This window comes from Pelobates fuscus, unplaced genomic scaffold (assembly GCF_036172605.1).
Source record: "Pelobates fuscus isolate aPelFus1 unplaced genomic scaffold, aPelFus1.pri scaffold_24, whole genome shotgun sequence".
Lineage (NCBI taxonomy): Eukaryota > Metazoa > Chordata > Amphibia > Anura > Pelobatidae > Pelobates > Pelobates fuscus.
This window is the reverse complement of record NW_026961888.1, coordinates 265,419-288,955: the sequence shown is the minus strand read 5'-3', so window position 1 is coordinate 288,955 and position 23,537 is coordinate 265,419. Positions and strand designations below refer to the sequence as shown.

At 47.2% G+C, this 23,537-nt stretch overlaps 4 protein-coding genes across 4 annotated transcripts; 2 read left to right on the top strand and 2 right to left on the bottom strand.

The window, feature by feature from the left end:
* Positions 1-5,682: 5,682 nt before the first annotated feature.
* On the bottom strand, positions 5,683-6,063 carry LOC134584757 (histone H2B 1.1-like). Its single transcript, XM_063440587.1, has one exon. The coding sequence runs from the start codon at positions 6,061-6,063 to the stop codon at positions 5,683-5,685; it is 381 nt and encodes a 126-aa protein (XP_063296657.1).
* Positions 6,064-6,358: 295 nt separating this feature from the next.
* LOC134584756 (histone H2A type 2-B-like) lies at positions 6,359-6,748 on the top strand. The gene has a single exon (XM_063440586.1). The coding sequence runs from the start codon at positions 6,359-6,361 to the stop codon at positions 6,746-6,748; it is 390 nt and encodes a 129-aa protein (XP_063296656.1).
* A 1,085-nt stretch (positions 6,749-7,833) lies between these two features.
* Positions 7,834-8,244, top strand: LOC134584755 (histone H3). Its single transcript, XM_063440585.1, has one exon. The coding sequence runs from the start codon at positions 7,834-7,836 to the stop codon at positions 8,242-8,244; it is 411 nt and encodes a 136-aa protein (XP_063296655.1).
* Positions 8,245-10,172: 1,928 nt separating this feature from the next.
* Positions 10,173-10,820, bottom strand: LOC134584763 (histone H1B-like). The gene has a single exon (XM_063440592.1). The coding sequence runs from the start codon at positions 10,815-10,817 to the stop codon at positions 10,173-10,175; it is 645 nt and encodes a 214-aa protein (XP_063296662.1). The 5' UTR covers positions 10,818-10,820.
* Positions 10,821-23,537: the final 12,717 nt, after the last annotated feature.

Below are 23,537 nucleotides of genomic sequence, written 5' to 3'. Positions count from 1 at the left end.
CTGAGAGGCAGGTCGGGGCGGAGGGATCCCCAGCGCCAAGGGAGTCCGGCGCTGGAGAAAGGTAAGTGCTTAAGGGGTTTAAAACACACACACACTCTCACGAACAGACGCATACACACTAGCTAACAGACACACAAATTTACTGCCAAAGACACACTCAGTGACAGACAGAGACACATACACACTCACTTATAAAACACACACTCTCACTGACAAACACACACTCACTAAGACACCTAAGACTCACTAGACTCACTAACCTAAGACTCACTAGACTCACTAACAGACTCACTAACAGACACACACAAACTAGCACACTCAGTAACAGACACACACACTCACTCACACACAGACACACACACTGACACTCACTAACAGACACACACTCAATAACAGACACACACAACTAACACACAGTAACACACGCAAACAAAAACTAACACACTCACTGACACTCACTAGCAGACACAGTAACACACACACTGGCACAAAAATGTGCACTAACACACACACACACACACACTGTAGCACTAACACACATACACACGTTTTTTGTGTGCTTTTTTTTTCAGATTAAATCCCGCAGCCTCCCTTTCCAGTCCAGTCCAGGGGCTGCCCGGCGGCCGGTCCTGCTGGCTCGTGAGGGAACACTGTCCCCTGAGCGCTCTCTGCCCAGCTCCCTCGCACATTTTTACTGATGCCGGAGCCAGAATATAACTTCATATTCCGGCTGCAGCATAAGTGCGGGGCGCGCAAGGGAGCTGATCAGAGAGCGCTCAGGGGAGAGTGCTCCCTCGCGCGCGCGCGCCCGGTAACACCAGGGCCGGCCTCGGGGGCCCTGATGTGGCCAGCTCCTTGTCCCCCCAGTAGAAGAGTCTGCCCACACTGGCGTACATACCGAGTCGCTAGGTGGCCGGGCCCCCTGGTGGGCTGGGCCCAGTCGCAGCTGCAACCCCTGCGACCGCGGTATGTACGCCAGTGCTGGGAGTAGATCTGGTTTATTCAGGCAAGGCACACAGAATTTATACACAGACCCCCAGCATGGGGTCTCCATTCATGGACACACAATCCTGGACACACTTTGATGGACTGCATGGTACCCTGACTGGGCACCTCTGCCAAGCTTGCTTCCTAGCTATCACTGGGACACCAGTAGTGCTATAGCCCCTACCCGCTGCAGCTTGGCTGGGGTCTATCCAAACTTTCCTAACCTGTAACAGGGTCCTAGTGATTAAGCTCTCTTGCACAGAGTATAGCTGTCTCACCCAAACATGAGCCCAGCAAGAGTGCGGCTTGGAGTGGGCAAAGATGGCCGCCAACACGTGACCAAGTGTGTCCCAGACTCCAGGGATCCCATTGCCCTGGCATTTGAACGCTTTTGGGAGCAATACTGGGAACAAGCTAAACAGAGCCAAACAAGACCCACGGCTGCAACAAGCCCTCCACAGAACGGGGACAAACCACCACAGCCAGGGCGGAAAGCTGGCGCTACACAAGCGGGGAAGCGGAGGAGGAAGCCGCACAAAGCGTCCCGACACAGAGCTGACAAGCGGGTGCACTCATATCCGTACCCCTTACATGCCTACCAAACAGCGGGGACCGCCAACAGCCTCTAAAGCGGCTCCTACATCGGAGAAATCGGAGACGCAGCGGGCCCACCCGAAGGTAGTCACCCATCATGCACTGCCCAACACCCGATATGACCAGCACCTTGGCACAGACCTGCTGCACTCTCCCAGACGGGGAACAGGCTGAGGGTCGGACCGGCCCTGGGACAGCATGACTGTTGAGAGACGTACTCACAAACTGCTACTACACCCTGGACATTAACTGTCCCTCTTGGCGAACACGAGTACTAGCCCTTATGCATACTGCTGGCCTGTGAGGGTGACTTTATCCCAACACGAGCTTGTTATAGATAGAAGCAGCATTATCTATTTGTTTTTTATTTTTTTCGTTTTATTACTCCATGGCACAGATACATCTATGCCGGCTAATTGCATGTCATTACTTAACTTAGCCTGATTACAGCCAGGCTACCAACATGCTTACTAATGTAGAAAGGTACTGCTGGGGATATCTCACCTCTATTAACGTGCTTACCAGGTGGTTTTATAGCTCACCGGTTTAACATTGTAGTCTAACCTGTTTTCAATGTTGTAAATTCTCTGATATATATATAGCTGATAACAATCTAACCTGGATAACCTAGTTTAACGCTGTTATTGATAATATTATTAGATATAACTCTTTGTCATGCGATAATAATCCATAAAACTGTGCTATGTTTTAATGCCTAACCAATGTAAATCTATGTATGACGCTCTGCATGCTCTAGCTGTTGTGGCATTGTGTGCTTTATGTGATTTTTCATGCACAAATAAAATAAAGAATTTAAAAAAAAACACGAGCCAAGACTTAGTAAAGGGTGAAGTAGAACTGTGTTATCCAGTGTGTGGTGGCCACTCGGGTAGGGGCAGAAGTCTCCCAGCTACTCTGTGTCCCAGATACCGCACTTCAGCCATACCAATGTGACACTTGTCTGGCTTCAGAGTTAAGCCAGCTGCTCTAATTCGGCCGATAACCTTCCCTACATGGGAAATCTTCCTCCTATGAGTCACAATTGATAGCTATGCTGTCCAGGTACGCACGTGCAAATTCCTGGAAGCCATTGAGGAACCTATCCACCATACGTTGAAAGGTGGCTGGGACATTCTTCATCTAGAACGGCATGACCTGATATTGGAATAGGCCAAGCGGGGTGACGAATGCCGACTTGGGGATAGCCTCCTCGGCCAGGTGAATCTGCTAGTAGCCCTTGCATAGGTCTGTTGTGGCGAGATACTGTCCCCATGCTATATGATGAAATAGTTCCTCCAGGGCATGGGATAAGAGTTGGTAAGAGTCCGATCGTTCAGTCGCCTGTAGTCCACGCAGAAGAGTGTTGTTCCGTCCCGCTTCGGTACTAGGACTACAAGCCAAGTCTGAAGCCTCAATCACTCCTAGTCACAGCATTTACTGTATATCCTTCCGTATCTCTTACCGGACTGCCTCGAGAATGTGGTAGGGGTGGTTGCCTCATAGGTGCTTGTCCTGGGATTTCCACGTTGTGTACAGCCAGGGTGATGTACCCAGGGTCTTGGGAGAAGGTCTTTCGTTTAGCTTTCAATAATTTGTGGGCCTGAACTATTTCTTTATCAGTCAGTTTGTCTCCTAGTTTGACTTGAGCGATAAGGTCAACTTGGGAGTCTCCCTCTAGCAAGTCAGGTAATGCGAGGCTGTCTAGATCCTCAGAAGCTGGGGCGCACACTGCAGTTACATCGTCCTTCCTTTTTTTGTACTCTTTAAGCATATTAACGTGGAAGGAGCAGTTTACTCTCTCATCTGCACAGCTGGCTACCACATAGGTGGTATTGCAGATATGCTCCACCACCTTGTAGGGACCCTGCCATGCCGCCTGTAATTAATCATGTCAGACCGGTTTAATCTTTTGTCCAACACGGAAACTACGCAGTCGGGTACCCCGGTCATACCATACTTTCTGTCACCCCTTGTCAGCTTGGAGGTTCTCTTTTACCAACTTAGCCAACTGTTCCATGTGGTCACAGAGTTTTAGCACATTCCCCCATCCCAATGCACTGTGATGAGGTCCTCGTAATCTTCTCCCATATAATAGTCCAAAGCAGTTCCTGCGGCACCTCCCAATATGCACATAAGAAGTGCGGTAGGAGTCGCTCCCAGTCTCGGCAAGCAGTGTTCTGTTGAACCGCTCGCAGATATATATATATATATATATATATATATATATATATATATATATATATATATATATATATATATATATATATATATATATATATATATATATATATTTTTTTTTTTTTTCTGCCGGTTATAAGGAGAACTCAGAATGGATTTTACTGAGACTACCTAGAAATCCCAAAGCTGACCTAAAACGGATCAAGCAGTGTCTGTTCGGCTTTTTTTCCTTTTTCCTTTTTTTTTTAGAAATTGTTTATTTTAAAATTCTTGCAAATGTAACAATTGATACTTCAAAAATGTGTATAACATTGCTGCTTTAGTCATAATGTCTAGTACAAAGTTCACATTCAGTAACAGAAATACTTGTAGTCGACATAGAGGGGAAGTGAAGACCAAAAATAATAAGGGTGTTGATATTCAAATAGATTCGCTGGTAGTTCAAGGTCTCATATTATCTCCAGCTGGGTGTCACTATCGGTCTGTTTGACTGGTGTTCATGAAGTTACACTAGGGTTCCCAGGAGGTCATGTATATTTTTTTTTTCCAGTGGAGGGTGATAAGCAGATTTGCTGCTTTGAGCAGATGTATGTCTAGGGTCCTAGTGTCCCTTGGTATGGAGGGAGGCAATATAAGATATAGGAGTGTTTAAGGTGGGTAGGGTATGGTGGTTCCCGTTATGAGGTGTATGAGACTGGAGATCCGTGACCAGAACTTTTGGTTCACCGTGCATGACCACCAGATGTGAGCCGTGTCCCCAATGGCCTCTAGTCATCTACAGCAGTTATTGGACGTGCCTGGGAATGCCCGTTTGAGTTTGGATGGGGTGTAGTGCCATCTAGCTATCTTCTTATAGTTACTTTCTTGTGTCGCTAAGCTGGTGGATGATTTTTGTGTCAGGAGGAATATTTTCTTCCAGTCATTATCTGCGAAAGATAAGTGCAGTTCTTGTTCCCAGTGTTTTTTGTAGAGTAGGTTGATTGGTTGGCTAGTGTCCTGTAGTAGGCATATGTGGTTTTGACCTGTTTCTTTTTGAGTGTGCATTGGGTGCACGTAAGTTCGAATTTGGTCAGTGCTCGGTGACCTTGTTGGGGGTATTTGTTGGTCCGCAAAAAGTGAATGAGTTGATCGTAGAGAAATTTTTGAAGGGTCGTGGGAGTTCCCTGCGGGTGTAGGGACGACAGGGGCCTAACTCCCTCATTGTCAAGGAGGTCTCGTGAAGGTAGGTATGCTGTGGTATGATATTATCTGTATGCCGCTCCCGATTCACCAGGCTTGAAGAGCGGATTGTGAGTCAGTGGATATAGCGGTGATGGGTATGGTGATATGTCCGCCGCCAATGACTCATGTAACATGCAACATAGTAATAGACAGTATCAGGATGAAGTGAAACATTGTTTCAATAGGCTATAACAAAAGAGAAAGAAACGGATACACTTATCGAGTGAAATCCCTGGCCATGTAGCCATTTGGTAAAGTATTAGGTATAAGATCTCCTACAGTAGCAGCTTTTATAATATCCCTAATGCGACTTCGAACGCTACCCTGAATAAGAAGCCTGTCCCTAATCTACAGTTACTAGATATACAGCCGCCCAACGAATATCTTCTAAGATCAAGTCCGGTATCTAGGTAGACTTGAAAGTAATAGAGCGGAGCAAACTGAGCATTAGGTGGCTAAATCAGCATGTGAGTGATACAAGTGTCTAAAATGTGCAAACACGAGCAGCTCGAGATCTTCAGAGTTACAGGACAGCATGGAAAGGGTTAAGTGAAAGGAAAGCTACACGTTTGCGTGAGCTTGTGGTGGGCAGCAAGTAAGCTGTAGAGTTGATGCATGGGTGTGATGCCAGCTCTGAGAGAGACAGTGTGGGTGGCTCTTAAAAGAGCCTTTGTGTTAGCGGGTGGTCAGGGAGGCGGACATTTACTTGGCGCTGGTGTACTTTGTGACAGCCTTGGTGCCCTCAGACACGGCGTGCTTTGCCAGCTCTCCGGGTAGTAGCAGGCGCACGGCAGTCTGGATCTCCCGGGAGGTGATGGTGGAGCGCTTGTTGTAGTGAGCCAGGCGAGAAGCTTCTCCTGCGATGCGCTCAAAGATATCATTGACAAAGGAGTTCATGATCCCCATTGCCTTGGAGGAGATGCCGGTGTCGGGATGGACCTGCTTCAGCACCTTGTACACGTAGATGGCATAGCTCTCCTTCCTGCTCTTTCTACGCTTCTTGCCATCTTTCTTCTGAGTCTTGGTGACGGCTTTTTTGGAGCCTTTCTTGGGGGCTGGTGCGGACTTTGCTGGATCAGGCATGATTAACGCTGTTAGCTCGCGAGCGAATAGCAAGCTGCTTGCTCCGGCGGTTCTATTTATAGGCGGACCATGTAAATGAGGCCCTTCCGCTTCCCTTCCTGCGATTGGTTGCTAAAGTCAGATGACGTAAGGAAGCGGCTGTTTAACACTAGCTCCAGCAATAGATTGGTTCCCTGTATAACGTGTCTCTAATTGGCTGCTTGTAAAGTCATCCAATCACAGAGCACAGTGTGTTTATAAATAGCTTGTGGTAGGGGAGGAGTTTTCATCTTCTTGCATTCAATCAAGAACAAACATGTCTGGCCGCGGAAAGCAAGGTGGAAAGACCCGTGCAAAGGCGAAGACTCGCTCATCCCGAGCGGGACTTCAGTTCCCAGTCGGCAGAGTCCACCGTTTGCTGAGGAAGGGCAATTATGCAGAGCGTGTGGGAGCCGGTGCCCCCGTCTATCTGGCTGCAGTGCTGGAGTACCTGACCGCTGAGATTCTGGAGCTGGCAGGGAATGCCGCTAGAGACAACAAAAAGACCCGCATCATTCCCCGCCATCTCCAGCTCGCTGTCCGTAACGATGAAGAGCTCAACAAACTGCTGGGAGGAGTGACTATCGCCCAGGGAGGTGTCCTGCCTAACATCCAGGCTGTGCTGCTGCCCAAGAAGACCGAGAGCCACAAGCCCAAGAGCAAGTAAAGCGGACAGCTGCTGCACCTGCCTCCCTCACCTACCAAACACAAAGGCTCTTTTAAGAGCCACCCACGTTCTCCACAAAGAGCCGATTAATTGTTCTGCTGCGCGCAAACCGTTCCCTGTATCTACACACACACCACGCTGGCAGCTCATAAGCAAGCTAAAATATTAGGGCGCTTCTGTCACAGCACTGACTGAGTCCCATTTGCAGTCCATATCCTGTCCAACATTCCAGCTATAGAACTAGTTAAAATCAATGGCTGCCATGCATGTCTATGATAAACGCAGCAGCAAATCAATACCAATTGGGGCAAGTGTATATAGTGTACAGGTCCTCTTTTGTTAAGCGGGGCATCTCTACATGTCGCTCACTCTCAGGATTCCCCCCTCTCCCGCTGTCTGGAGGACATGCCGGGTGAAACCTACTATGAGCGTTCAAATCCTAGCGGCGCTACAGCTCTGTTGTCTGTGCTGCTGGATGAGTTAACGCAGCCTTAATAGCCTGGCCTCTCGGCTGAAAACATTGTTTCAATAAGTGGATGCTTTGTAACATTTCCTGCTGCTCTGTCTCCTGGAGCTCATTTGTATGGCTACTGAGCGTCCTGTGAGTGAAAGTCCTTTATCAGACGTGGCTTCTATCCCATCGAAAGAAGCGGCCTTTCTGCATGTGTAAGAGGTCAATGTCCCATGCACCCCTCCCCCTCGATAAAGCCTATACAGCTATTAATAAGTATGTTGGGAGGAATACGTCCATTACTGCCCACTGCCATTCCTTTCAACTAGTAGCGTCTATAATAAATGCTGTCAGGACAGGAAGGGTCACTAAAGGCTTAGATCCCTTCTTTGGGCGCGTGGTCTCAATAGATGGAGGAGGGGGGAGGGGATGAAGCAGTTGATTTGAGCGGGCATTTTGAATGTGGGGGAGGGGATGAGAAGCAGTTGATTTGAGCGGGTATTTTGAAATGGTTTACTATTTGTTTTCAGCCAATCAGAACATACCACCCACTTGATGAACCAATGAAAACGCCGTATCGGCTATAAAGCCCAGGCTACAGCGAGCAGCGTTCATTCCCTTTCGTTTTGCTACAATGGCCAGAACTAAGCAGACAGCCCGTAAGTCGACCGGAGGCAAGGCTCCCCGCAAGCAGCTAGCCACCAAAGCTGCTAGAAAGAGCGCCCCAGCTACCGGGGGAGTGAAAAAGCCTCACCGTTACCGTCCAGGAACTGTGGCTCTCAGGGAGATCCGCCGTTATCAGAAGTCCACCGAGCTGCTCATCCGCAAGCTGCCCTTCCAGCGCCTTGTCCGTGAGATCGCTCAGGATTTCAAGACTGATCTGCGCTTCCAGAGCTCTGCTGTCATGGCTCTGCAAGAGGCTAGCGAGGCTTACCTGGTTGGTCTTTTTGAGGATACCAACTTGTGCGCCATCCACGCTAAGAGGGTCACAATCATGCCCAAAGACATCCAGCTGGCTCGTAGGATCCGAGGCGAACGTGCTTAAGTTGAAACCTGCTAACACAAAACACAAAGGCTCTTTTAAGAGCCACCAAATCTGCACTCGAACGAGCTCCAACACATTCATAAAAACGTGTCTTTTAGCCTGTGACTTTGAGCGGGCTAGCTACGGAGCCCACACACTACAATGCTCAAATGTCCCCACATATCCCATTTTCACGTCAGGCAACGATGTAGCCATCATCTCTGCTGGTCTATTTCACTGGCGATTTTACAATAACTTCACTATTTAGAATCCATCGTGTGGAGAGGCAGCAGGAAAAAGACTACTTTTTCGCTTAGAGGAGAATACATAGTTAACACAGGAGTGCATATGCAAAGCTAGTAACAATGTTTCTATTTAAGTGGCTGCAAGCATGTATTAAATGTAGGCAACAGTAACAATACACCAAAACCAGAGCTTTCTTGACAGTGTGTGTGTACGTACTTGCTCATATTTTTTTACATCCCCTACCATTAACAGAAGGCGGCTCCAAATCCTCCGATGGTTCAAAAATGCGGTCTACAAATACAGTGTTTAGCAACCTTTCCCGTCTAGATGTTTGGGAGCAGCCTCTACTACTATCTCCTTCTCGGTGTATCTATGTAGATAGCAGGCAATTTATCAGGTGTGGAAGGGGTTAAAGTGATTAGGTTCAGTCTTTTAGTGAAAAAGTGGGTGGCCCTGAAAAGGGCCTTTGGGTTAATAGGGTGTGCGGTAAAGTCAAGCCCGAGTTTTAACCTCCGAAGCCATAGAGAGTGCGGCCCTGGCGCTTAAGAGCATAAACTACGTCCATGGCGGTGACAGTCTTCCTCTTGGCATGCTCGGTGTAAGTGACGGCGTCCCGGATGACGTTCTCCAGGAATACCTTCAGCACCCCGCGAGTCTCCTCATAGATGAGGCCGGAAATACGCTTCACGCCTCCCCTGCGAGCAAGGCGACGAATTGCAGGCTTGGTAATGCCCTGGATGTTGTCACGAAGAACCTTCCTGTGACGCTTAGCGCCACCTTTTCCGAGACCCTTTCCTCCTTTGCCTCTGCCAGACATGGTTCTGCTCTTCTTTCTGCACGAACGATATGAGATGCTGTGCAAAGCTCTTCCTTATATACTCCTCGGACGGACCGTATGGGGACCTGCAGCAAAGGAGGCGGGCGTTTTAAACACGCCCCTTCACTTTTTTTTTTCCTCTCAATAATATGCTTAACCCTCTCCTTCCGTGCTCGAAATGGTTCTGGCTTTTAAAACCAAAGCTGTTTATGCTTCAAAAGATTTCACAATCGTGAAGTCTTTTGAAGTATAATCATTTTATCATGTCTTTAGTGTTTCTTTGATAGTCGGCTTAGCTACTGCACAAGGTATCATTTCTTGGGCTTTATCACTCTTTGAATATCGAAATAAGCGCCCGTTTCACACGTGGAGAGAGGACGAGGACAGTCCCTTTTATTATCACCATGTACAAAATCGCAATCCCTAAAATATGTTCTGCTTTATTATCTTACTGAAAAAGGCAATAACATTAAATCTAGTCTGGAAGGACACTGTGTGATATTCTATATATTATATGCGTTTCTCACTAAAACTGGCCTTTCGCAATTTAATGAAAAAACACCCTCAGTATCTTAGAACGGAGGGAATTTCTAAGCCAAAAAAAATAAAAAAAATCAACGCTCAAGTGTAGCACTGGTATACGGGGACTTAGCCACACCGACAAGATACATTCCTGTGTAATCTTTTCGAGCACTAGATGCTGGGATTACAGGATTCATTAGGTTATTCCTGACTTTAGAATGAGGGATGGAGGGGGAACGATATGTGTGACATGACACCAAAACAAACACGTTGCCATCACTGATATATAGCTCTGAAATGAGAATGTGGTGGCTCTTACAAGAGCCTTTGGGGTTTGGAAAATAAAATTAAATGCGAGCAAGGCTTATTTCTTTTTGGGAGCTGCCTTTTTAGCCTTTGCAGGAGTCTTTGCGGCTTTGGGTTTGGCTGCCTTTTTGGCAGGGCTCTTCACGGTCTTCTTAGCCGGGCTTTTCACTACCTTCTTGGGCTTGGCGGCTTTGACTTTCTTCGGACTTTTGGTGGCCTTTTTAGCGGAGGCGGCCGGCTTTTTGGCCTTTTTCGGGCTCTTTGCAGCTACCTTCTTAGGTTTGGCTGGAGACTTGGTGGCTTTCTTCGGGGCAGGCTTCTTGACTTTAGCCGGTGCCTTTTTCTTGGTAGCCTTGTCCTTGCTCTCCGCCTGCTTTTTGTTGAGCTTGAAGGAGCCGGAAGCTCCGCTTCCTTTGACCTGGACGAGAGTGCTTTTAGTCACCAAGCCCTTGAGAGCCAGCTTGAGGCGGCTGTTATTCTTTTCCACATCATAACCAGAAGCAGCCAAAGCCTTCTTCAGAGCTGCCAGGGACACCCCGCTGCGCTCTTTAGAAGCGGACACAGCTTTGACAATGAGCTCGGACACGCTAGGACCGGAGGGCTTAGCGGCTTTCTTGACACCGGCTGCTTTCTTGGGCTGCTTCTTCTTGGAGGCGCTTTCTACCGCAGGTGCGGCGGCGGGAGCTGGGGCGGCTTCAGACATGGTCACTATTCTCTATGAAGATCAAGCAATAATACGCGCCCGCAGCAGCCTCCAAATTATACATCTCCAGCTAGCATCTTATTGGCTGATCTAACCACGCTCTGATTGGATACAGTCTTATGACACACCCTCCACTGTCCCTACTCCATCTTTTCACACTCTGCTCTCACACTGTGTTTCCGAATGGATAAAACGAATACATTTAGGTAAAATAAGAGGACGGAGGTCGATGCCATCTATCGTGGAATGTACTAAACTATCTAACCAAGAATTCATTAGCAGCTCCATGGGTCCCGAGGGTTGTCACGATCTAGCAGAGCCGGTGAAAGCTGACACATCTCCTTTGGGATGAGCCTGATGTTCTCCACAAACATTACTGTGATAACTATTAAAAGAATATATTCCAAGGTTTTCTTTCTCACTCTTATGCAAGAAAGGGAAGGGGCCCGTGTTATCAAGGTGGGTTGAAGCTCGTGTCGTAAAGAAACAGAGAAAAGGGATTTTGATCCTCGTTTGTTCAGACAGGTAGCTCAGGTAGGATGTAGTAAGATCATAGCAGAAGAGCTCTTAGTCGTGGCAATTTTTAAATTACATAATTACATAATTGTATGTTATATATCTATGTTTACCCTCTAACAACAACTAAGACCAGTTATATTAAAACACACACACTGTGGGGGCGTGGCCTAGCGAGCAACGCGGATGGTCGCACTGATCTGAGCTCCGCAAGCCGCCGGCCCAACAAAGCTAAGAAAAAAGCTTATCGCTGACTCCAAAAGACCTGACTACTGGGAAACATCATGGCTAACACGAAGCAGAAAAAACAAACGGAAAAAACGGACCGATCCGACTTTTTTCAGACCCGTACATCGACGCCTAAAACTTCAGGCCTCACGGAACGGGACCAAGATGGCGACGGCGGGAATGACACAGTGCCGCTGCAATCGTCTCCTGGGCCGCAAAACCTGCCTGTCACGCAGGATTTCCTGCAGAGCTGTCTGGACGACATGTCCAGCAAAATTCTCACCTCAATCCATAGCACCCTGCGGGAACTTCGCAAAGAAGTGCAAGAACTGGGAGACAGGACAACACATGTGGAACAGAGAGTGGAAGACCAAGCTGCAGCACATAATGACATGGCTGACCAGATGCAGCATGTACAGCAACAATTGGAATTCACACAGCGCAAGGTAATGGACCTAGAGGATCGCTCTAGGCGCCAGAACTTACGAATAAGAGGCATCTCTGAAGAAGTGAAGCAGCAGGAGCTCCATGCGTTCCTGATAGGGTACTTTAAAGAACTAGCACCAGACCTGCCCGCAGAGGTACTACTTTTAGACAGGTACCACAGGGTCCAAAAGCCAACGTTCCTACCACAAGATACCCCCAGGGATGTGCTCACACATCTGCACTACTTCCATGTAAAAGAGGCACTACTACAAGCCACAAGGGGAGAACGTGAATTGCCACAGAAATACAGACACATCAAAGTATTCACTGATCTATCAGCGGCCACACTTCAAAAGAGAAAAGAATTCAAAGACATCACGGAAGCACTGCGACAGAACGATGTGCAATACAGATGGGGATACCCAATCCGCCTTCTAATAAGGAGAAACGGTACGGTGACGACGGCCAGCACACCAGAGGAGGGTCGGAAAATCCTGCGCAGCTGGAACATTGCAACGAACCCAGAGGGAAAGAACGCTGCACCACGAGCCAGAATGCCACCGGAGTGGAAAAAGCAAAAAAAATGAACTGACTGACAAATATATGGACTCTGTTGCGGTACCAAACGAGGTCCCGACCAAGACTGGTCATCCAACGAGTCGCAAGTATAATTACACCACACATCCGCATAACACAAGGCTATACCATGAGGCTGCACCACACACATGCAAACAGATGAAACAACGTATAGACGATACCGGGAACGAGAGATAGTTCCCGTGGGTAAAAAAGTGCCTATTGATAGGGCAGAGACACGTTACAAACAAAACAAAAAAAAAAAACAAAAAAAAAAAAAAAAAAAGTAGTTGCACACACTGGTAGAAGCAGGCTGCCATTGTAAGGGAAGAAAGAACCCAGGCTTCACCCGCATCTACCGATAAGTAATCAACACACGACACGGACATGGCTGTCATGTGATGAATGACAGCACATATCGGGCCTAGCGAGCTCACCCACTGATCTCTACTTCTTATACACGCACACGACTACCACGCTCCTACCCGGCACTATCTAGTTAGTGCCTCACCCTTCATTGGGAAATGTACACTGATCTTGATTTTACTGTATATATGTTAAATGTTGTAATGTTTTCTTCCTATGTTATGGAAAAAGACTGCATTACTGTTGCACCCTACCTATACCCACCTCTCCAACCCTCACCCTCCAAACAGGGACCAGTCCGCAGGTCAACCCTTAAGCACAAGACAAGCGCAAATCAGGGAGAGCATACACCTATGTCAGGGAACCTCCAGAGAATAAAGTTGGTCACATGGGGAATGAGCAGCGGGACTGCTACACGAGCCCTTAGGATCAGGATACTCACTAAAGAAGGTAGCACCTACAGACAAATCTTGCCACCCAATGACCCACGAAACAACCGCCAGTATACCCAATAGAACATGAGAATATACTGTCATAATGTAAAGGGGTTGAATACCCCGGTGAAACGCCACTGCCTGACCAGAGATCTGCACAAAATACACCCCGATGTTGTATGCCTACAAGAAACCCACCTTAAACAGACCATAACCATAGCACGGGCACAATTCCCCACGCAGTACCATAGCACCTACACATCAAAAACTAGGGGAGTATCTATCTTAATCAGTAGAGATGTGTCCTTTAAGCTGTTATACGAATCTATAGACCCGCAAGGGAGATATATAATACTAGTGTGTGAAATTAATAATCTGGAACACACGATAATCAACATGTATGCACCCAACACAAATCAGAGAAATTTTTTGCATAAACTGATTGCACAAATCACACCGGTTCAAAGAGGCGTTACCACCATATGTGGAGATCTGAACCACATTCTGGATCCGCGATGGGACACCACGGTCCCCCCACACACACCCAGGTCCACAACACTGACACGAGAATGTAAACCTCTAACGCGACTATTTAGAGACCATGACTTATACGACGCATGGAGGGTGCTACACCCGGAAGAGAGAGATTATACTTTCTTTTCTCAAGCACACAACACGTATTCTCGCATAGACGGGTTTTACATAAAAGGCTCATTCCTAAATCAGCTTAAGGCCTGCTCCATAGGTACCATCACGTGGTCCGATCATGCCCCCATAACCCTAGAACTACAGGATGCCTATGACTACAAACATCGCAGCCCTTGGCGCCTGAATGAGTCCATACTACATGATGAGCGTTTCTGCGAGCGTTTAGGGGAAGACATTAAACAGTATTTTGAGACGAACACACACCCAGACATTTCCCCAGAAACCCTCTGGCAAGCACACAAACCAGTAATCAGAGGATTAATCATAGGGAAAGCTAGCGCACTGAAACAGAAATCTCAGGCAAAAATGAAAAGCTGGCTGAAAACACTGTATAGCCTCAACAAACAAAACCAACTGACCCCGTCACCAATGCTACAGACGAAAATAAAGGAACAACTAAATGACATTAGGGAACACGACCTGGCAGTAATGGGATTTAGCCTTAGAAAACTCAAGGCGACGCAATATACACAAGGCAATAGGGCGAGCAAACTTCTAGCCAGAAGACTAACACAAAAAAGCATGAACACAAAGATCCCGTACCTACTAAACTCCAATGGGGAGAAAAGAGTAACGCCCAAAGACATCAGCGACATATTTGCAGACTACTATACGACCCTGTACAATTTAGGGCAAGATCCAAACACCATACAGCCAACCCTTGGGAACATAGAACGCTACCTGGAAAAAATAACCCTACCCTCACTAACAGAGGAACAAATAAACACACTACAGGCCCCTATAACCGAGGCCGAAATTCTGCAGGCCATCACACATCTCCCTCCTGGGAAAGCACCAGGGCCGGATGGCCTCACGAACGCCTACTATAAGAAATTTGCCAGCACCTTGACCCCACACCTAGCCAACCTGTTTAATGTATCCACGCAGAAAGAGAAAACCCCCGCAGATATGCTAGAAGCGCATATTGTTACATTGCCCAAGCCAGGGAAATCCCCCACGTGTAGCCAAAACTTTAGACCGATATCGCTGCTCAATACTGACACCAAGTTATATGCTAAAGTCCAAGCCACCAGGCTCACCCACATCATCCCCACACTGATACATGACGACCAAGTGGGCTTCACCACGGGTAGACAGGGATCCGACAACACAAGGAAGGTAGTGGACCTTGTGCACAGCCTGCTTCGGATCCGGGGAGGGGGTGTTCTACTCTCCCTGGATGCCGAAAAAGCTTTTGATCGGCTTGCCTGGCCGTTTCTGGAAGCTGTGCTCCGCAAATACAAATTCCCCCAGGGGTTTTTGAGTGCAGTAAAAGCACTGTATTCCCGTCCCACGGCAAGGGTACTGAATGCTGGATTCATGTCTAAACAAATTACGATAACTAATGGGTCGAGACAGGGATGTCCCTTATCCCCGTTACTATACATTCTAGCGCTGGAACCACTGGCAGCAGCCATAAGAGCAGACCGATCCATACGGGGAATAACCCTGGGAGAGAGAGAGTACAAATTAAACCTCTTCGCGGATGATATCCTGGTAACAATTACACAACCGTTAATATCCTTACCAAACCTGATGGCACAAATACATGAGTATGGGGCAGTCTCGTACTACAAGTTAAATGTCACTAAGACGCAAGCTTTGGGGATAAATTTGGATAGTGACCTAGTGGACAGGCTGAAAATGGCATTTCAACTGGACTGGAGGGACGACTACGTGTCGTTTCTGGGACTTAAGATTCCCAGAAACCCAGCACGACTATTTAAACTAAACTACGAAAGTCTCCGAACAGTGATCATGGACACCATACAAAAATGGAAGGGAAAGTTTCTATCCTGGACAGGCCGCATAGCTGCGGTAAAAATGACACTTATACCCAAAATTCAATATCTCTTTCGTACATTGCAAATACCCATCCCGAAAAAGTTCCTAAAAAATATGCAACATTCCCTTAACACATTCATATGGGAAGGAAAAAAGGTACGGGTAGCAGCGGGAACGTTGCAACAACCAGTGAGCAAAGGGGGGTTGGGCCTGCCAAATCTAACGGCGTACTGTAGAGCAGCATACCTCCATAACATAGCACAAATAAACCTCCCGACCCAAACCCCACAATGGGTAACAATAGAATCCCACTGGGCACCTCAACAAGACCTCAAAGCTATATTATGGTTACATAGATGCCCTAAGCACACACATGAGGCCCTACTACCCAGCACACAGAACCTGTTAAGAATGTGGGACACAATGAAACATAAAATGATGTCGAGCCCTAAACTATCTATGGCCACGCCAATACAAACAATAGGCATCGAAATCCCCACATTCGCATGGGAAACATGGAAGAAAGGGGGTATACACCACATATACCAAGTTATAGACAGGGGAAAACTAAAAACACTGCTAGACATCCAGAAGGAATACACACTGCCCACCAAGACCACATTCTCCTACCTACAACTCAAATCATATGTAGCAGACAAACTGAAACACCAAACAGGTATCAGCGACAGTAAAGAAATGACGATATTTGAAAGGCAATGCGTGGGAGCGGCGCCTCTCAAAAAGACAATGTCTTGGGGGTATCAAAAACTAGTCTCCGCACAAACACACACACTAGAGCACATAAAAAGAGAATGGCACGGGGAAATAGGCCAAACATTTTCTAATGATGAGTGGGACAGGGCGTACTCGGCACATCGTGGGCTCACTGCCTGCGCCACCCACCTAGAATTGCAACGCAAAATCATGTATCGATGGTACCTAGTACCAGCGAAGCTACATAAAATATGGCCCCACACCAGCAATGTATGCTGGAGATGCGGAAGGGCGGTGGGCACGATGCTCCACGTCTGGTGGTCCTGTGACAAAATAAGCCCACTGTGGGAAGCGGTGACTCATTTACTCCAAAAATTACTGCCTGACACAAGGTTGGACCAGCCACAGGAATGCCTATTATTCATGATACCAGGGGGCATCCCAAAACATATTAAAATCACTATATATCACACTCTGATTTCTGCCCACCTACTAATATCTAGGCTCTGGAAAAAAACCACCACGCCAACGATAACCGAGCTGGTGAAACAGGTTGATCAAAACTGGTCATATGAACTAATGGCAACGGCACAGCTTGGCACACGCCCGAGCGTCCGAACGGCCCACGAGACGTGGGGAAAAATTAGGACGCTCAGCAACACCCAATGAGACACCGACTCAAACTACCCCCACACGCCCGTGTGGTGAGAGACTGTCCCCAAAATCACATAATTACTGAATAGTTACTTGATAAATAAAGAAAAAGAGATACGTGGAGGAGTATCGAGCATTAGACCGCAATCACCGGAGAGGTACATACACTGGTAAAGGCATAGCCGCCCTCAGACGCACAAAACCCCCCAAGACGCAGAGCAAAGCAACATAACACCAAACCAGAAACAAACATTACCTCGTAAGTACGCCGCAGTACACAACCATGCTACCAAAACCAATGCTCATCACTGTCGATCTGAACAATGCTGTAATAAGTTGAAATATTACTACCTGTACAGTTGAAATAAAACCAACTGATGTATCCCTATACCTGAACCCTTCCCTTTTTCCTTTCTGTACCCTACCCCCTCCCACAATGTTTGCGAAAAAGTGAACAAAACAAAAACAAAAACAAATAAACTTTAAGTTTCAAAAAAAAAAACACACACACTGTGTTCTCCAGGAAATCCTTTATGAAGCCTGGTGTAGGTCTGGCACAGTAAACAACAGCAATGAGTTCCGCACTCTAGGGACTTTTTTCCAAAACATCAAAAACATTTCAATGCTATTTCAAATCATGATAAAAACATGACAGCAAAAATTGTCCTGATTTTAGCACCAAATTAGGAGCTAACATGTTGATCTGTGTGGCGGACCACCAGGGTATCACCTTCATGGATTCCCTTTCCCGTTGTATTAGCTAGTACAGCTTTCCACAAATACATTTGTCTAAACGTAATGCTGGGAGTCAGTGGCGTACACACGACATTACATTGAGTAATGCTTTTCTATGGGCGGTTTGAATGCGCGCGCGGCTCTTGCCACGCATGCGCATTGGGAGCTGAGAGGCAGGTCGGGGCGGAGGGATCCCCAGCGCCAAGGGAGTCCGGCGCTGGAGAAAGGTAAGTGCTTAAGGGGTTTAAAACACACACACACTCTCACGAACAGACGCATACACACTAGCTAACAGACACACAAATTTACTGCCAAAGACACACTCAGTGACAGACAGAGACACATACACACTCACTTATAAAACACACACTCTCACTGACAAACACACACTCACTAAGACACCTAAGACTCACTAGACTCACTAACCTAAGACTCACTAGACTCACTAACAGACTCACTAACAGACACACACAAACTAGCACACTCAGTAACAGACACACACACTCACTCACACACAGACACACACACTGACACTCACTAACAGACACACACTCAATAACAGACACACACAACTAACACACAGTAACACACGCAAACAAAAACTAACACACTCACTGACACTCACTAGCAGACACATTAACACACACACTGGCACAAAAATGTGCACTAACACACACACACACACACACTGTAGCACTAACACACATACACACGTTTTTTGTGTGCTTTTTTTTTCAGATTTAATCCCGCAGCCTCCCTTTCCAGTCCAGTCCAGGGGCTGCCCGGCGGCCGGTCCTGCTGGCTCGTGAGGGAACACTGTCCCCTGAGCGCTCTCTGCCCAGCTCCCTCGCACATTTTTACTGATGCCGGAGCCAGAATATAACTTCATATTCCGGCTGCAGCATAAGTGCGGGGCGCGCAAGGGAGCTGATCAGAGAGCGCTCAGGGGAGAGTGCTCCCTCGCGCGCGCGCGCCCGGTAACACCAGGGCCGGCCTCGGGGGCCCTGATGTGGCCAGCTCCTTGTCCCCCCAGTAGAAGAGTCTGCCCACACTGGCGTACATACCGAGTCGCTAGGTGGCCGGGCCCCCTGGTGGGCTGGGCCCAGTCGCAGCTGCAACCCCTGCGACCGCGGTATGTACGCCAGTGCTGGGAGTAGATCTGGTTTATTCAGGCAAGGCACACAGAATTTATACACAGACCCCCAGCATGGGGTCTCCATTCATGGACACACAATCCTGGACACACTTTGATGGACTGCATGGTACCCTGACTGGGCACCTCTGCCAAGCTTGCTTCCTAGCTATCACTGGGACACCAGTAGTGCTATAGCCCCTACCCGCTGCAGCTTGGCTGGGGTCTATCCAAACTTTCCTAACCTGTAACAGGGTCCTAGTGATTAAGCTCTCTTGCACAGAGTATAGCTGTCTCACCCAAACATGAGCCCAGCAAGAGTGCGGCTTGGAGTGGGCAAAGATGGCCGCCAACACGTGACCAAGTGTGTCCCAGACTCCAGGGATCCCATTGCCCTGGCATTTGAACGCTTTTGGGAGCAATACTGGGAACAAGCTAAACAGAGCCAAACAAGACCCACGGCTGCAACAAGCCCTCCACAGAACGGGGACAAACCACCACAGCCAGGGCGGAAAGCTGGCGCTACACAAGCGGGGAAGCGGAGGAGGAAGCCGCACAAAGCGTCCCGACACAGAGCTGACAAGCGGGTGCACTCATATCCGTACCCCTTACATGCCTACCAAACAGCGGGGACCGCCAACAGCCTCTAAAGCGGCTCCTACATCGGAGAAATCGGAGACGCAGCGGGCCCACCCGAAGGTAGTCACCCATCATGCACTGCCCAACACCCGATATGACCAGCACCTTGGCACAGACCTGCTGCACTCTCCCAGACGGGGAACAGGCTGAGGGTCGGACCGGCCCTGGGACAGCATGACTGTTGAGAGACGTACTCACAAACTGCTACTACACCCTGGACATTAACTGTCCCTCTTGGCGAACACGAGTACTAGCCCTTATGCATACTGCTGGCCTGTGAGGGTGACTTTATCCCAACACGAGCTTGTTATAGATAGAAGCAGCATTATCTATTTGTTTTTTTTTTTTTTCGTTTTATTACTCCATGGCACAGATACATCTATGCCGGCTAATTGCATGTCATTACTTAACTTAGCCTGATTACAGCCAGGCTACCAACATGCTTACTAATGTAGAAAGGTACTGCTGGGGATATCTCACCTCTATTAACGTGCTTACCAGGTGGTTTTATAGCTCACCGGTTTAACATTGTAGTCTAACCTGTTTTCAATGTTGTAAATTCTCTGATATATATATAGCTGATAACAATCTAACCTGGATAACCTAGTTTAACGCTGTTATTGATAATATTATTAGATATAACTCTTTGTCATGCGATAATAATCCATAAAACTGTGCTATGTTTTAATGCCTAACCAATGTAAATCTATGTATGACGCTCTGCATGCTCTAGCTGTTGTGGCATTGTGTGCTTTATGTGATTTTTCATGCACAAATAAAATAAAGAATTTAAAAAAAAACACGAGCCAAGACTTAGTAAAGGGTGAAGTAGAACTGTGTTATCCAGTGTGTGGTGGCCACTCGGGTAGGGGCAGAAGTCTCCCAGCTACTCTGTGTCCCAGATACCGCACTTCAGCCATACCAATGTGACACTTGTCTGGCTTCAGAGTTAAGCCAGCTGCTCTAATTCGGCCGATAACCTTCCCTACATGGGAAATCTTCCTCCTATGAGTCACAATTGATAGCTATGCTGTCCAGGTACGCACGTGCAAATTCCTGGAAGCCATTGAGGAACCTATCCACCATACGTTGAAAGGTGGCTGGGACATTCTTCATCTAGAACGGCATGACCTGATATTGGAATAGGCCAAGCGGGGTGACGAATGCCGACTTGGGGATAGCCTCCTCGGCCAGGTGAATCTGCTAGTAGCCCTTGCATAGGTCTGTTGTGGCGAGATACTGTCCCCATGCTATATGATGAAATAGTTCCTCCAGGGCATGGGATAAGAGTTGGTAAGAGTCCGATCGTTCAGTCGCCTGTAGTCCACGCAGAAGAGTGTTGTTCCGTCCCGCTTCGGTACTAGGACTACAAGCCAAGTCTGAAGCCTCAATCACTCCTAGTCACAGCATTTACTGTATATCCTTCCGTATCTCTTACCGGACTGCCTCGAGAATGTGGTAGGGGTGGTTGCCTCATAGGTGCTTGTCCTGGGATTTCCACGTTGTGTACAGCCAGGGTGATGTACCCAGGGTCTTGGGAGAAGGTCTTTCGTTTAGCTTTCAATAATTTGTGGGCCTGAACTATTTCTTTATCAGTCAGTTTGTCTCCTAGTTTGACTTGAGCGATAAGGTCAACTTGGGAGTCTCCCTCTAGCAAGTCAGGTAATGCGAGGCTGTCTAGATCCTCAGAAGCTGGGGCGCACACTGCAGTTACATCGTCCTTCCTTTTTTTGTACTCTTTAAGCATATTAACGTGGAAGGAGCAGTTTACTCTCTCATCTGCACAGCTGGCTACCACATAGGTGGTATTGCAGATATGCTCCACCACCTTGTAGGGACCCTGCCATGCCGCCTGTAATTAATCATGTCAGACCGGTTTAATCTTTTGTCCAACACGGAAACTACGCAGTCGGGTACCCCGGTCATACCATACTTTCTGTCACCCCTTGTCAGCTTGGAGGTTCTCTTTTACCAACTTAGCCAACTGTTCCATGTGGTCACAGAGTTTTAGCACATTCCCCCATCCCAATGCACTGTGATGAGGTCCTCGTAATCTTCTCCCATATAATAGTCCAAAGCAGTTCCTGCGGCACCTCCCAATATGCACATAAGAAGTGCGGTAGGAGTCGCTCCCAGTCTCGGCAAGCAGTGTTCTGTTGAACCGCTCGCAGATATATATATATATATATATATATATATATATATATATATATATATATATATATATATATATATATTTTTTTTTTTTTTCTGCCGGTTATAAGGAGAACTCAGAATGGATTTTACTGAGACTACCTAGAAATCCCAAAGCTGACCTAAAACGGATCAAGCAGTGTCTGTTCGGCTTTTTTTCCTTTTTCCTTTTTTTTTTAGAAATTGTTTATTTTAAAATTCTTGCAAATGTAACAATTGATACTTCAAAAATGTGTATAACATTGCTGCTTTAGTCATAATGTCTAGTACAAAGTTCACATTCAGTAACAGAAATACTTGTAGTCGACATAGAGGGGAAGTGAAGACCAAAAATAATAAGGGTGTTGATATTCAAATAGATTCGCTGGTAGTTCAAGGTCTCATATTATCTCCAGCTGGGTGTCACTATCGGTCTGTTTGACTGGTGTTCATGAAGTTACACTAGGGTTCCCAGGAGGTCATGTATATTTTTTTTTTCCAGTGGAGGGTGATAAGCAGATTTGCTGCTTTGAGCAGATGTATGTCTAGGGTCCTAGTGTCCCTTGGTATGGAGGGAGGCAATATAAGATATAGGAGTGTTTAAGGTGGGTAGGGTATGGTGGTTCCCGTTATGAGGTGTATGAGACTGGAGATCCGTGACCAGAACTTTTGGTTCACCGTGCATGACCACCAGATGTGAGCCGTGTCCCCAATGGCCTCTAGTCATCTACAGCAGTTATTGGACGTGCCTGGGAATGCCCGTTTGAGTTTGGATGGGGTGTAGTGCCATCTAGCTATCTTCTTATAGTTACTTTCTTGTGTCGCTAAGCTGGTGGATGATTTTTGTGTCAGGAGGAATATTTGCTTCCAGTCATTATCTGCGAAAGATAAGTGCAGTTCTTGTTCCCAGTGTTTTTTGTAGAGTAGGTTGATTGGTTGGCTAGTGTCCTGTAGTAGGCATATGTGGTTTTGACCTGTTTCTTTTTGAGTGTGCATTGGGTGCACGTAAGTTCGAATTTGGTCAGTGCTCGGTGACCTTGTTGGGGGTATTTGTTGGTCCGCAAAAAGTGAATGAGTTGATCGTAGAGAAATTTTTGAAGGGTCGTGGGAGTTCCCTGCGGGTGTAGGGACGACAGGGGCCTAACTCCCTCATTGTCAAGGAGGTCTCGTGAAGGTAGGTATGCTGTGGTATGATATTATCTGTATGCCGCTCCCGATTCACCAGGCTTGAAGAGCGGATTGTGAGTCAGTGGATATAGCGGTGATGGGTATGGTGATATGTCCGCCGCCAATGACTCATGTAACATGCAACATAGTAATAGACAGTATCAGGATGAAGTGAAACATTGTTTCAATAGGCTATAACAAAAGAGAAAGAAACGGATACACTTATCGAGTGAAATCCCTGGCCATGTAGCCATTTGGTAAAGTATTAGGTATAAGATCTCCTACAGTAGCAGCTTTTATAATATCCCTAATGCGACTTCGAACGCTACCCTGAATAAGAAGCCTGTCCCTAATCTACAGTTACTAGATATACAGCCGCCCAACGAATATCTTCTAAGATCAAGTCCGGTATCTAGGTAGACTTGAAAGTAATAGAGCGGAGCAAACTGAGCATTAGGTGGCTAAATC

Coding starts and splice junctions, on each gene's coding strand:
- LOC134584763 (XM_063440592.1), bottom strand. CDS start 10,817: ATGTCTGAAGCCGCCCCAGCTCCCGCCGCCGCACCTGCGGTAGAAAGC.
- LOC134584757 (XM_063440587.1), bottom strand. CDS start 6,063: ATGCCTGATCCAGCAAAGTCCGCACCAGCCCCCAAGAAAGGCTCCAAA.
- LOC134584756 (XM_063440586.1), top strand. CDS start 6,359: ATGTCTGGCCGCGGAAAGCAAGGTGGAAAGACCCGTGCAAAGGCGAAG.
- LOC134584755 (XM_063440585.1), top strand. CDS start 7,834: ATGGCCAGAACTAAGCAGACAGCCCGTAAGTCGACCGGAGGCAAGGCT.